The following is a 14,536-nucleotide window of genomic DNA, read 5'->3' as shown; positions in this document are numbered from 1 at the left end:
GTCAATATTCCATGTGCATCCATCAGGGGTCCCCAACTAGCAGTGTGATCTGCCCCCAGCCTGACGGCACTGCCCACCCCTGGCCCCATGGCTCATGGGAATGACCACTGGGAGGAAAGCATCTGGCAGCTTCTCTCCCTGCCACCCCCAGCATCGCTTTGCCCCCCTCCGCCCAATGTGGCCTCTTCACTCCCCTTCCCCAACATTCCATGATCAGAAACTGATGAGATCCAAAATGTTGGGGACCCCTGTGTGCACCTTTTTTTTTATTGTTCCCATTTGGAATTTTCCAGGTTGGAATTTGCTGTAGCTTAAAGAGAGTTCCCATGTGTGGAGGCGTCTCACCTTGTAGTAACTAATAATGACAGCAGCCACAATGACGCTATGTGTATTTTTATCCATCTGTAAGTTGGCAGTGTTATTTATCTATAACGTGATCATTTTGAAAGCACTTCTTCATGTATCTGACCCTAGTAGCAACCCTGTGAGACAGGCAAGACTGGTATTATCCCTTTTTATGGATTTGGGAATTAAGCTTGGGAGAAGTTAGACTTTTCCTAGGTGAGAGATATTAGAGCTGGGACTTCAAACCTCAGGCCAGTTTTCTTTCCCAACCTGGTCCTCTTGGTGTTCGTCCTAGTTTCATGTTCGTGGGAGCCTGATGCACATGGCAGCAGATAGCTTGTCTGCCACCTCTTCTGTCCTTCTAGGTGTCCCTTGGCAGCATGTCTGTCAGAGCAGAGGGCCCTCTTCCTGCCTCCCACCCTGTAGACCCCTGTTTGGTGCACCAGCAGGGGGCCAAGGGTCTTGACTCTTGGCTTTGGATGAGTGAGTGGTTTTTGGTAGAGCTCCTGGTTCCCCAGAGGTCCCCTAGTCAGAAGACGGCTCATTCAAGTGCAAATTAAAAAAGAAATGAAATTGTTGGCCCCCGAGAGATTTCCTTTCCTGCCATTGGCAAAATCCAGGACTGTAGATCCGGCCACCCCCAGACCCATTCAGTCATCTTAGACTTGTATTCTCAAATGCCCCCAGACCCTTTACTGGAGTCTCTGTATTCAGGGTCCATCAAAGCTCCTTCCAAGTCCTATTAGCCTTCCCTACTCTCTGAGAGAGGATGGCGGAGAGCGCAGAATTGCTTTTGTCTGATAAGCCTCGTTAGCTTTTGTACAGCTGGTGGCCCCTTGGTTCCAATCAAAGTATCTTCCAGCAGAAAGTGACTAGCACTGATTTTACACTCAACCTGTCTTCAATTAAACCATGTTGTATACTTTCCCTCCCACTCATCGGTATGTCTGCTTTTTATGAGGTCTGACCATAACAGAGTCATTCTTTCCTTATTGTGGGTTATACTTGGGGCTCTTGGCCGCTCAGGCATTGAGTAGAACTGAGAACACGGCCGACGCTGGAATTTTGCTTAAAACTAAGCATCCAGGAGATTGATTTTGGTGGGAGATCCACTAACAGCTCATAAAAGGCATCTTAAATTCCATAAAATGCACAATCAGAGATTTATTGCTCTTCTAAAGCAAACCATAAAAAAAGGCACAGGAATTCATTTGAGAAATAATGGGGAGAGATTTTATGCTTCCAGAATCATCTGGAGGTCTTTTCAGAGTCACACAGGCCTCAGTCTCCTGGTTCCCACTCGTATTCATGTGACCCAGGACGGAAAGAATCCACAGTGTGGCAGGACTTGCCTTCTGAGGCTCGTATTGGTCCAAAGCCAGAAACCCCAAAGTCTCCCACTTGGAACCTGTCTTTGAAGCCTCCTTCCCCCAGGACACGCTCCAGGACCTTGTTTCCACCCACCCCCAGGGCTTGCTGATCTCAGAGCTTTGGAGGAGGCTGTGGGTTCCTCTCTTTCGGCCAGCCCACCCCATTGATGGCTTCGGGCATCTTTCCTTGTCCCCCAGGGGATCTGAGCTGCGTGCTGACCAGAGCCCAGTAGGGAAGTGTGCTCCCAGCTGCATTCCTGCACCTTGTTTTAGTCCTGCCCCACTGTTCGGGGACGTTCTACCAGTATCTCTTTTAGGCTGGCCCTCTTGGGGGGCATCCCCTCCCACCCACTCTCCATCAGAGCCCACCTGACCTTGTCCTGGGCCCCAGCACTGTACTTTTGGCCTTACTCCCTGATAAACTATGCTCGGCTACAGCTCAGAGGCTGGTCACGGCCCCTGTATTGTGAAAGGGCCTGCCAGAGGTGCTGCCTTAATGCCAAGGATTGCCGGGTGGAAGGTGGGGTGGGAGCTTTCAGTGGCTGATAGCTCTCCCCGCTCATACTCTGGCGTCCGGAGGCGTGGCAGCCCCCAGCTGCTCACTCTGCCACTTTTGGGAGGCTGACACCACTGGTGTCCTCTTCCAGTCCCGGCCCCTGCCTTCTCCCCCAGAACACCCTGGCTGACGCCGCCATCTCAGCCACTCAGAATTTTCAGAATGAGAAGTCAGAGTAAGCTTGCCTTAAGCCCCACTCACAGTGCACGGTGCTTTGGGGGTGAATTGTGGGGATTTCTGGAAGCTCATCTAGATCTGACAGAAGCTGCCCACCCAGGTCTGAGATGTCTTCTTGCTCCCTCTGGAAGGCTCCCCTGGAAGGCTTCTTTCTGGGCACAAAGCCCACGGCGGCTGATGGGACTGAGCTGGAACTCTGAGAGGCAGCCCGTTGGATGGAGGGAAGAGCAGCATCACGGGCCCGCCAACCTCCCACCACCTCCATCACAGACACCCCTTAAAGCTGCCTGATGTTCTCTGGCCGGACTGCTTCCAGATCTAAATACTCATGCTCCGGGCTCCTGGAGGCCTGCCTCCACGCTGTGAGGCCCCCTCTACTGATGCACCTAATTCCTTGCTCCTAAAATTGGCCCCTGTTATTGTGCTTGCAGTTTCCAGTGCATTCCAGTTTGCTGGCGTGATACACTGGATCAGTCTGGTCATTCTCTCAGTGTTCTTCTCAGAGGTAGGTCGAGACTTGGGCCCTGTGACCATCTCTTTGGGGCAACTCCTGGCCCGGGGAGACCAAGCTTTATTCTCTAAGCACTTTCTAATGACAGACCCTCTGCCAGACCTTGAGGCTGCAAAGAGGGAGACGCAATACAGGGAGCTGAGTTCTGTGCTGGGCCTCAGCAGGTGACCCAGACGGTGAGCAGGTGTCGTCCAGGTGAGGGTAGATGGTGACATCTGTGAAGGTGAGACTGAGTGAGACATAGTTGAAGGAGAGCAAATAGTTCGTGTGACTGGTAAGGAGCAGGCGGAGGCCGGGCTGAAACCCAGGGAGCCTGGAGGTGGGGAGACTGATTAGGACGCTGTGGCCATGGTCCTGGGTACATAGGTGACTTGCCCCTCGGGGCCGAGGCCCAGGGGGCAGAGAGGGCGGAGTCACAGGGCCAGGCAGTGGACTTGACCCAGTGCTTCAGTGGGTACAGGGTCTGGCTAGACTGAGCTGTGCCCCCTCTGTGGGAACAAAGGGGCACGTGTCTGGGATCAGGGAACATGGATGCCCTTCGCCGTTGCTAGAGCCAGCTGATGAAGCCCAAGTCCGTATCTCTGTGTGTGAGGTAAGAGGGAAAAAGCACCTGGAAGCTCGTGGGCCCTGGGTTTTGGTGGGAGCTGATAGCCCTGAGTGGGTCTGAAATGTGTGGGAACGGTTCCCCCACCTTGACATGGGGGTGAGTGACGCATCCTCTGAGCAGCTCCCAGCCTCTCACAGTGACCCCCTGGCCTGTGTTTCAGGGGCATTGACTTGGGGCTGCTCCTGGCAGGGTCTTCAGGCGAAGCCGAGAAGACTGGGCTTCATCCTATGCGCAGTGGCGGGTCTTTGAAGGACTGGAGAGTTTTGTGTGGAAATCCTGTTCCTCCTAACAGAAGACAGGCCCAAGTCAGCTGGCCACTGGCCCACTCCCTGTGTGTGCCCTCAGCCCCACGACCACAGGTCCAAATTAGCCCATGCAGAGCCCCAGTGGGGCCTTTCAGCATGGTCAGCAAGCGTGGGCAGAAAGAAAGGAATACGATACAGAGCCTTCTGGGGAGGTGTGTACGCCTGCACGTGTGCGCATGCGCACACACACGCGCGCGCGCACACACACACACACACACACACACACACACATATGCACGCACGCAGCTTACACCAGCAAGGGTGATGCTATCTCAGAGGCAGAGGGGGCTCTGAGTCCCAGAGCCCAGCAGGGCCTTGAAGGAGGAAGGATGCTCTGGGAGAGCAATGATGTGGGTGGAGGTACAGAGGAAAAGAGTTTTTTGTACCGTGATCAGGGAGCCCAAGGAGTTAAGCACCCCAGGGTCCTCCTGGGCCGGCTCTGACCCCATCTAATGGCACGCACTTTCTCTCTCAGACTCAGGGGAGGCCTGGGCCTCAGACCTTGAATCCAGAATCCTGAGTCTGGGTGTGGGGTGTGGTGGGGCTGGGCAACAGGCATTCCAAGCATGAAACATTCTTTCCCAGGCCTCAGCTCCCGGCTCCCGCAGCCCACGGGGTTGGCAGGCGAGGACTCCAACACTGCCCTTCCTGGGAAGCGTCCCTTACAGCTTACCGAGGTCATTGCCCTGGAGGTGCCTCAGACCCCCGAATAGTGCCTGCTCCCCAGCCTGCTGCCCCTTGGAGGGTCCTGCCCTCCTGGCCCCCTTTGTCTCTGCTCACTGGGATTCCCTCCCATGCACACATGGGCCGTGGCCAGATGTCTCCTTGATGCAAACCTTGGAAAATGTGCCATGTGTCTGTGACTGCCAACAAAAATGTTTAATCAGTTGCTGCGGTTCTTCCATCTATCCCTCTGCTTTGGTTTTATTGGCTTTGCAGAATTTATTACCCAGCGTTAATTTGGCATTCCCTTCCTGTCACTGCCGGAGACGAGCCACCTGAAACAGACAAGCGCCAGTGCAGAGGAATCTCGGCCTCAGAACCCCCCCCCGCCCCCACCCCATGCCACGGAAGAGGCTGGGCTTCCCACAGGCTCAGCGGGGAGAGCTGGGGGCTGGCTGAGGATGACTGTGACCTTGGACCTTGTTAGAGATGGTGAGGGTGGGGGTGGAGCTGTAAGGTGGGAGTAACAGGGGAGTAACAGGGGGTAACAGGAGTAACAGAGGGGTAACAGAGGAGTAACAGAGAGGTAACAGAGGCATAACAGGAAAGTAATCAGGGAGACCTGCCTCTCCCAGTACACCCAGCCCAGCGTGAGTAAAGGGGCTGGTACCCAGTGATCTCGTGAGGAGGCAGCCCAGCTAGCAAGCCTGGGTTTCCACGGAGCTCCCAGGAGAACCTAGCATCCGAAGAGGTTAGAACAGTCCCATAGAGGCCCCCTACCCTGCTCCCTGGAGGGCTGGAAATGTGCGAAGGTGTCTGTGCTTCTCACAATGACTCCCCCTTTCTAGTGGGAAGGGCCAGGGCAGCCAAACATCCCTCAGCCACGGAGCAGGCCTGCGTATTTGCCTGCTGAAAATGCCAGCAGTGTCCCTTTAAAACCACATGGACGAGGACGGCAGCCCAGGGTCACATAGCCAGTTCCCACCAAAAGCGGGCCCAAGGCTCTGGACTCTTCGTCTGGTCCGTCAGCACCGCATCCTCTCCACGGCCCTAGTGCCGGCAGGTGGGGAGCAGACCAAAAATCTGGGGGAAGGGCCTGGGCCAGCAACTGAGAAAGAAAAGCGCAGCCCTGAAATACCTCTGACCGCAAACCCAGCACAACTGGCACACCGCCTCACCTAGGGAGAAGCGAATGCCACCCCTTCGGGGCTGGCCCTTCTTCCTCTGGGAAATGGCTGCAGGCCAAGGGTGGGGGTCAGTCTGGACCAGCTGACTTAACATGGGTGTGGGGTCACAGGCACTTCCAAGAAAGTCCAACCCAAAGGATTCCTGATGCCAAGGCAGCCTTTCACCTTGTGCTGAGCGATATTCCACCCCTGGTCTCAACTGAGCTTTAGGACAGCCCCTGAACTGGGCGGGACACTTTGTGAGTTAGGAAACTGAGGCCTAGGAGGAGCAGAAACCTGCCAGGCCTGCAGGCGGGACAGATGCAGGCCTCGGGGCGGGTGTGCAGTGGGCCAGCCCATCCTTGCCCATCTCAGAGCTCTGAGGGCTGCTCCAGGGAAGATGCCCCAGAGGACAGAGCTAGGTCCACGGAATAGAAGTGCAGGGCTCGTTTGGGCTCAGTTTGAGGACATCTATTCAAATAGGCCGAGCTATTCACCAGTGAGGCAGGTGCTTTTCAAAGTGGTGAGAGCAGGCACCCCGCACACAGTCAGGCCGTGTGGGAGCCCTACAGGGGCCCGAGGTGAAAATGGGTGCCTGGGAGGCTTCTGAGTCCTGCTGTGCTAGGTCAGGCAGGGTCATCCCACTTCCATGGGGCCCTGCAACACCGAGACCGGGCAGAGCCTTTGGAATCCAGATGGAGAATTGTGCTAACGGCGTTTCCAAAGTCCCGCCCTGCCCTTGGCTGAGACCAGGCCCAGCAGCCACTTGCCACCAGGGAGGCCAGCAACTTCTCTTCCTGAGACCGCATGAGGCCTTGGGGCCCGGCCAGGCTGGGCCACCCTGCAGCAGGGCCTTTGTACAGGTCATGGGGTGTCGGCCCCATCCCCTAATTGGGGTGGAGATGCAGAGAGGCCCTGCTCTTCCTGGGAGAGGAGAAAGCCAACCCACGGCTGGCCTTCTAGACAGGAGCCTCAAGGCAGTGGCAGCAGCTGCTGCACCCTCCTCCTCCTCCTCCTATTTATTATTATCAGGATTCTACTGAGGTGAAATTTACATAACAAAACATTTTAAAGGTTCAGTGGCATTTAGCACACACACAGTGTTGTGTGACCATCACCCCTTCCTAGTTCCAAAGCATTTTCATCACCCCCGAAGGAGACCCTGTCCCCAGTAAGTGGCCACTCCCCCAAGCCCCCTTTTCCCCAGCCACTGCCAACCACTAATCTGCTTTCTGTTTCTATGAACTTAACTATTCTGGATATTTCATATAAGCGGAATTGTATGATGTATGACCTTTTGTGTCTGGCCCTTTCACGCAGCATGTTTTCAAGTTCATCCACGTCGTAGCATGCATCAGTGCCTTGTTCCTTTCTATGTCTCGATACTATTCCACTGTATGGATAGACCACATTTTGTGTATCCACCTGTCAGTTGATCAAGGTTTCTTTTAACATCAGCTATTAGGGCCACCTCCTTCTCCCCAGCACTGCCTCTTAAAGTTGTCCTGGGCTGCGCTGGGTCTCGAGGGAATCTGGCCTGCTGGGTTACCTGTGCTGTGTGCCAAGCGAGGGCCATTGCCAAACTAAACTGAGCCAGGGCCTCATCTTTGCACATCAGCACCCAAGATTCTGGATCTGTGAGGGGTCCCTCTCCTGCCTGCTCCCTCCTCCCAGGGGGGCCCTGGTGAGCCTCAGTCATCAGATGGAAGGCAAGAGGGTTGTGCTTCTTTTTTTTTTTAATTTATTTTTAACTTTTTATTTTATGTTGGAGTATAGTTGATTAACAATGTTGTGATAGTTTCAGGTGTACAGCAAAGTGATTCAGTTATACATATACATGTATCTATTCTTTTTCAAATTCTTTTCCCATTTAGGTTGTTACATAATACTGAGCAGAGTTCCCTGTGCTATACAGTAGGTCCTTGTTGGTTATCCATTTTAAATAGAGCAGTGTGTACATGTCAATCCCAAACTCCCTAATTATCCCTTCCCCCTGGTAACCATAAGTTCCGTTCTCTAAGTCTGTGAGTCCATTTCTGTTTTGTAAATAAGTTCACTTGTATCATATAAGTGATATCATATGATATTTCTCTTTCTCTATCTGACTTACTTTACTCAGTATGACAATTTCTAGGTCCATCCATGTTGCTGCAAAATGGCATTATTTCATTCTTTTTAATGGCTGAGTAATAGTCCATTGTGTATATGTACCACATCTTCTTTATCCATTCCTCTGTCGATGGAATTTAGGTTGCTTCCATGTCTTGGCTATTGTAAACAGTGCTGCAAAGAACTTTGTGGTGCTGTATCCTTTCAGACCATGTTTTTCTCCAGATATATATCCAGGAGTGGGATCGCTGGATCATATGGCAACTCTATTTTTAGTTTTTTAAGGAACCTCCATACTGTTCTCTATAGTGGCTGTATCAATTTACATTCCCACCAACAGTGCAAGAGGGTTCCCTTTTCTCCACACCCTCGCAGCATTTATTGTTTGTAGATTTTTTCATGATGGCCATTCTGACTGGTGTGAGGTGATACCTCACTGTAGTTTTGATTTGCATTTCTCTAATGATTAGTGATGTTGAGCATTCTTTCATGTGTTTGTTGGCAATCTGTATATCTTCTTTGGAGAAATGTCTATTTAGGTCTTCTGCCCATTTTTGAATTGGGTTGTTTGTTTTCTAGATATTGAGCTGCATGAGCTGCTTGTAAATTTTGGAGATTAATCCTTTGTAAGACAGCGAACTTAATCGATTAATGTTTTGTGTGTTCTGACTGCTCCACCCACTGGCTGTTCCCCAGTCTCTCTCCCTTCCCTCAGCCTCTCTATTCACTGAGACACAATATTGAAATTAGGCCAGTTAATAACTCTGTAATGGCCTCGAAGTGTTCAAGTGAAGAGTCACACATCTCTCACTTTAAATCAAAAGCTAGAAATGGTGAAGCTTAGTGAGGAAGGCATGTCAGAAGCAGAGACAGGCCAAAAATGAGCCCTCCTGCGCCAAACAGTTAGCCAAGTTGCGAATGCAAAGGAAACTTTCTTGAAGGAAATGAAAAGTGCTACTCCAGTGAACACACAAAGGCTGAGAAAGGGAAATAGCTTTATTGCTGATATGGAGAAAGTTGTAGTGGTCTGGATAGAAGATCAAACCAGCCACAACATTCCCTTAAGTCAAAGCCTACTCCAAAGCAAAGCCCTAATTCTGTGAAGGCTGAGAGAGGCGAGGAAGCTGCAGAAGAAAAGTTGGAAGCTAACAGAGTTTGGTTCTTGAGGTTTATGGAAAGACGCCATCTCCATTACATAAAAGTACCAGGTGAAGCAGCAAGTGCTGATGTAGAAGCTGCAGTGACTTATCCAGAAGATCTAGTTAAGATCATGAATGAAGGTGGCTACACTAAACAAAGGACTTTCAACGTAGACGAAACAGGCTTCTATTGGAAGAAGATGCCATCTAGAACTTTCATAGCAAGAGAGGAAAAGTCAGTGCTGACTTCAAAGCTTCAAAGGACAGGCTGACGCTCTTGTTAGGAGCTAATGCAGCTGGTGACTTTAAGCTGAAGCCAATCCACATTTACCATTCTGGAAATCCTAGGGCCCTTAAGAATCATGCTAAATCTACTCTGCCTGTGCTGTAAAATGGAACAACAAAGCCTGGATGCCAGCACATCTGTTTACAGTATGGTTTACTGAATATTTTAAGCCCACTGTTGATACCTACTTTCTTTCCAAATATTACTGCTCACTGGCAATGTGCCTGGTCACCCAGGAGCTCTGATGGAGATGTACAAGGAGATTCATGTTGTTTTCATGCCTGCTAACATCTATTCTGCAGCCCATGGATCAAGGAGTAATTTTGACTTTTTGGTCTTATTCTTTAAGAAATACATTTTGTAAGGCTCTAGCTGCCACAGATAGTGATTCCTCTGATGGATTTGGGCAAAGTAAATTGAAAACCTTCTGGAAAGGATTCACTATTCTGGATGCCATTAAGAACATTTGTGATTCATGGGAAGAAGTCAAAATAGCAGCATTAATGGGAGTTTGGAAGAGGTTGATGCCAACCCTCATGGATGACTTTGAGGGGTTCAAGACTTCAGTGGAAGAAATAACTGCAGATGTGGTAGAAGTAGCAAGAGAACTAGACTTAGAAGTGGAGCCTGAAGATGTGACTGAATTACTGCAGTCTCATGATGAAACTTTAATAGGTGAGGAGTTGCTTCTTATGGGTGGGCAAAGAAAGTTGTTTCTTGAGATGGAATCTACTGCTGGTGAAGGTGCTGTGAAGATTGCTGAAACGACAACAAAGGATTTAGAATACTGCATAAACTTAGTTGATGAAGCAGCAGCAGGGTTTGAGAGGATTGTTTTGAAAGAAGTTCTACTATGGTAAAGTGCAATCAGACAGCATTGCCTGCTGCAGAGAAATCATTCATGAAAGGAAGAGTCAATCCAAGCAGCGAACTTCTTGTTATCTTATTTTAAGAAATCACCACAGTCACCCAACCTTCAGCAAACACCACCCTGATCAGTCAGCACCCATCAACATCGAGGCAAGATCCTCCACAGCGAAAAGGTTACAACTTGCTCAAGACTCAGATGGTTAGCATTTTTTAGCAATAAGTATGTTTTAACCAAGGTATATACATTATTTCTTTAGACATAATGCTATTGCACACTTAATAGACTACAGTGTAGTGTAAACATAACTTTTATATGCACTGGGAAATCAAAAAATTCCTGTGACTTGCTTTATTGCAATATTCGCTTTTTAAAATTTTTTTTTTAATTTATTGAAGTATAGTTGATTTACAGTGTTGTGTTAATTTCTGCTATACAGCAAAGTGATTCAGTTATACATGTATATACTTTTTTATATTCTTTTCCATTATGGTTTATCATAGGATTTTTAAAAATAAATTTATTTATTTATTTGTCTATTTATTTTTGGCTGCATTGGGTCTTTGTTGCTGTGCATGGGCTTTCTCTAGATGCGGCGAGTGGGGGCTACTCTTTGTTGCGGTGCACGGGCTTCTCGTTGCAGTGGTTTCTCTTGTTGTGGAGCACAGGCTCTAGGCGCACGGGCTCAGTAGTTGTGGCTTGCGGGCTCTAGAGCGCAGGCTCAGTAGTTGTGGTGCATGGGCTTAGTTGCTCCGCGGCATGTGGGATCTTCCCGGACCAGGGCTCGAACCCGTGTCCCCTGCATTGGCAGGCAGATTCTTAACCACTGCACCACCAGGGAAGTCCCCTATCATAGGATATTGAATATAGTTCCCTGTGCTATACAATAGGACCTTGTTGTTAATCCATCCTGTATATAATAGTTTGCATCTGCTAATCCCAAACTCCCAATCCTTCCCTCCCCCACCCATCTCCCCCTTGGCAACCACAAGTCTGTTCTCTATGTCTGTGAATCTGTTTCCTAGATATGTTCATTTGTGTTGTATTTTAGATTCCACATATAAGTGATATCATATGGTATTTGTCTTTCTCTTTCTGACTTACTTCGCTTAGTATGATAATCTCTAGGTCCATCCATGTTGCTGAAAATGGCATTATTTCATTCTTTTTTATGGCTGAGTAATATTCCACTGTATGTATGTACCACATCTTCTTCATCCATTCATCTGTTGATGGACATTTAGGTTGATTCCATGTCTTGGCTGTTGTGAATAGTGCTGCTATGAACATAGGGGTGCATGTATCTTTTCGCATTATAGTTTTGTCTGGATACATGCCCAGGAGTGGGATTGCTTGATCATATGGCAACTCTATTTTTAGTTTTTTGAGGAACTACCATACTCAATATTCGCTTTATTGAGGTGGTCTGGAACTGAACCTGCAAAATCTCCAAGCTGTGCCTGTATAGTCTTCTGTCTCCCCCATCACCTGGCGTAGGGCTGAGCATCTGACACCCACCAATGAAGGCGTGAATAAATTAAACATGTGAGAAATTCTTTTTCAAAATCTCGTTTTCATTTCTTCATTTGCCATGACCTTGACGATGATCTTAGGGAGCATGAAAGTTGGATATAGAGATGAATTTTCTAAACAAGTTGGAATGTACTGCTTTAGACAATGTCAAGCTCACCGTTGGTGGAAGTCTGCAAGCTCAGGCTAGATGACCAACTCATTGGGCTACCAGACAAGGGATGAAAAAACACTGGAAGGCAGTTGGGCCATGCAACGTAACCTTTAAGGTCCTCCCTCCAGCTCTGAGATTCTAGAAATAATCCCAGGTCCAGAACATCCCACTTAACACCACATTCTCAGCAACAACTGATCCGTGCAAGTGGGGAGAGCTGGGCTAATACTTCTACCTCCTGGAAGAGGGACCTAGTAGGGAAGAAGCACATCCTCAGTGACCCTTGGCCTCAGACACAGACCAAGACCTCATGCTGGGCTGTCCGGGTGACATTCAGAGGGAGCTGGGAGGCCACCACACAGACAACCCAAAGTTTGGGTCCCTGGTGACTCCTCTGGGTAAGCACAAGGCTCCATCTCATCACCCTGATGTATAACAACAATCTTCATGTTTACAAAGATAATTCTGCCCATTGTAGAAAATTAAGAAAATACAGACAAGACAAAATGAGAAAACACAAATCGCCCATATTCTCATCACCCACAGACAACCACTATTAACTTGGTTTACGTCCAGTGAGCCTTTTTCAATGTCTAAGTGTGTATGTACACACTTTTTCCTTAAGAAAAACGGGGTTATAGTGGACCTGATATTCTGGAACCCAATTTTTGTCTATGAATATTTTGTAAATGTCTTTTCATGTACATACTTTTACAACCACATGCTTAGGGGGATTCTAACTAGTGTTTTTTTTTTTTTAATTAGCAAATAGTTGAAACACATCAAAAACATGGTGAATCATTTAATGCACACGTGTGTTCCCACCACCCAGCTTTGTCAAATCCTAACCTTTTGGCAATCCCCTGCCATACAATGGCTGCAGCCATTGTATGATGTCCCCAGTTTAACCCTCATCTTGGACTTGTAGGATTTCTCCCCGTTTTCTGCTGTTATAAACAGCAACAGCCCTGAAGACTCACCCCATCTCAGTGTGACTCAGTTTGGGTTTAAAAGCAGTGACCCTTGAGCCCGTGTGACCCCACCCCCTGCTCCTCTCCTGCCCAGAGTTCTCCCTTCCGCCCTCGCCTGGTACCACTTCTGGCTGTTGCTGGCTGTCATGGCATGTCCTCCCACCCAGGCGGCAGTTCATTCATGTGGGCCAGTGGCATAGAGGGACGGTCAGGCCCCAGCTCTGAGCCTCCTGGTTCAGCCTCCTGCCAGCTGTCTGGTCCTGGGGAGGTCCCTTTGCTTCTCTGAGCATCAGCCTTCCTTGTCTGTAAGAGGAGGTTAAAAATACGCTCTTAGAGGGATTTTGTGAGAAATGAAATAATGTGTATAAAGTTCCTCTATTAGTCTAGGTTTTCCAGAGAAACAAAACCAACAAATATAACCTAGATGTATATATTTATATAATAAAAGAGATTGATAACTTCTTGGTTCACGTGGTGATGGAGGTCAAGAAATGCCCAGCTCTGTAGGGGGCAAAAGCTGGAGGCCCTGGAGAGCTGATGACGTACATCTCAGTGCACGTCGGGATCTGCAATGTCCCAATTCAAAGGCAGTCGAGCAGAGAGAGCAAATCCTTCCTCCCTCTGCCTTTCGTTTTTATCAGGTGGATTGGATAGGATGAGGCCCACTCATGTTGGGGAGGGCAATCAGCTGTTACTCACTCTTCCAGTCCAAATGCTAATCTCATCTGAAACACCCTCCCAGACACACCCCAAATGAGGTCTGGCCAGATATCTGGGCACCCTGCGGCCCAGCCAAGTCGACACGTAAAATTAACCTCCTAGTTCCCAATACAGAGTCTGGCACAGAGGAAGGACTTGATAAATGGAAGCTCTTGTTTATTTATTCATTCAGCCCACATTTTTGAGTGACTCCTTGCCAGGTGTTGTAGGTGGTACTGGGCGTGAGGCTTCTGCCCTGATAATCAAGATGCAGGCCCAGCTCAGGTGTTTGCGGTCTACTGGGAAGCCGCCAAGTGGACGTGTGTAACGAGAGAACCGGAAATGGAGCTTAAGTCTCCTGCTGCAGTCAGTAGGAGACCTCAGAGGGGATGCAGGCTGCTTGCGGATGTGTGAGCTGCTAGGTGCACGGTGGGGATAGAGGACCTTCAGGCAGCAGTCACAGAGCGGACAAGGGACAGCGTGAGCGACCACAGCATGGCTGGTTGTTGACTACAGCAGGGAATGGTGAGCGATGTCCTGGGGACCAGGCCAGGTCACGAAGTGCCCTCCATGTCTTGCTCAGGAGTGGGGGTCTTGTTTTGAAGGCAGTGGGGAGGAGGCTCCAAGCAGGAGAAGGGGGTGATGAAGTTGGGCTTTTAGAGAAATCCCTCTGGCAGCCGGTGAGGAGCAGGGGTTGGAGGTGGGGGGAGACTGGAATTTGGAGACTATTTAGGAGGTGTCATTTAGCTGTAAGAGGTTAAAGGTTTGACCCAGAGCAGTGGAAGTGGGACGGAGGAAGGGACAAGCTGGACAGAGTTGAAGGAGCTAAACTCTGCTGGACTTGGGGACCAGCCATCCTGGGGGGGGCGTGTGAGCGAGAGTGAGGGTGAGCATGACTTCCGGGGGAGGCTGGCCTCCTAAGAGGGGGTGGGGATGGCCTGTGCTAAGCCTGGGAACTGCTGCAGGAGGAGGTCTCAGCTGGAGTCGTGGACTGGGCGGGGCTTCAGGGTGTCGGGTGCGAGTTGAAGCCAAGGGTGCAATTGTCCGGGGATAGAGGAGCGCGAGAGGAGAAGAAATGGA

The 14,536-nt window shown here is 49.6% G+C and overlaps 1 protein-coding gene across 2 annotated transcripts in view; it reads left to right on the top strand.

Moving 5' to 3' along the window:
* Positions 1–14,536, top strand: part of TMEM266 (transmembrane protein 266) — a 133,275-nt gene that overhangs the window by 66,923 nt on the left and 51,816 nt on the right. Inside the window, exon 5 of one of the 2 annotated variants that reach the window (XM_082386989.1) lies at positions 2,880–2,953. The exons of the other annotated variant lie outside the window; for it this stretch is intronic. Coding sequence (XP_082243115.1) covers positions 2,880–2,953 — 74 coding nt within the window. The remainder of the gene's footprint in view (positions 1–2,879; positions 2,954–14,536) is intronic. 2 annotated transcript variants of the gene reach the window in all.

Source organism: Balaenoptera borealis (genome assembly GCF_965194805.1).
Source record: "Balaenoptera borealis genome assembly, chromosome: 3".
Taxonomy (NCBI): domain Eukaryota; kingdom Metazoa; phylum Chordata; class Mammalia; order Artiodactyla; family Balaenopteridae; genus Balaenoptera; species Balaenoptera borealis.
Note: the sequence above shows the minus strand (reverse complement) of the source record. Positions and strands in the feature narration are given on the sequence as shown.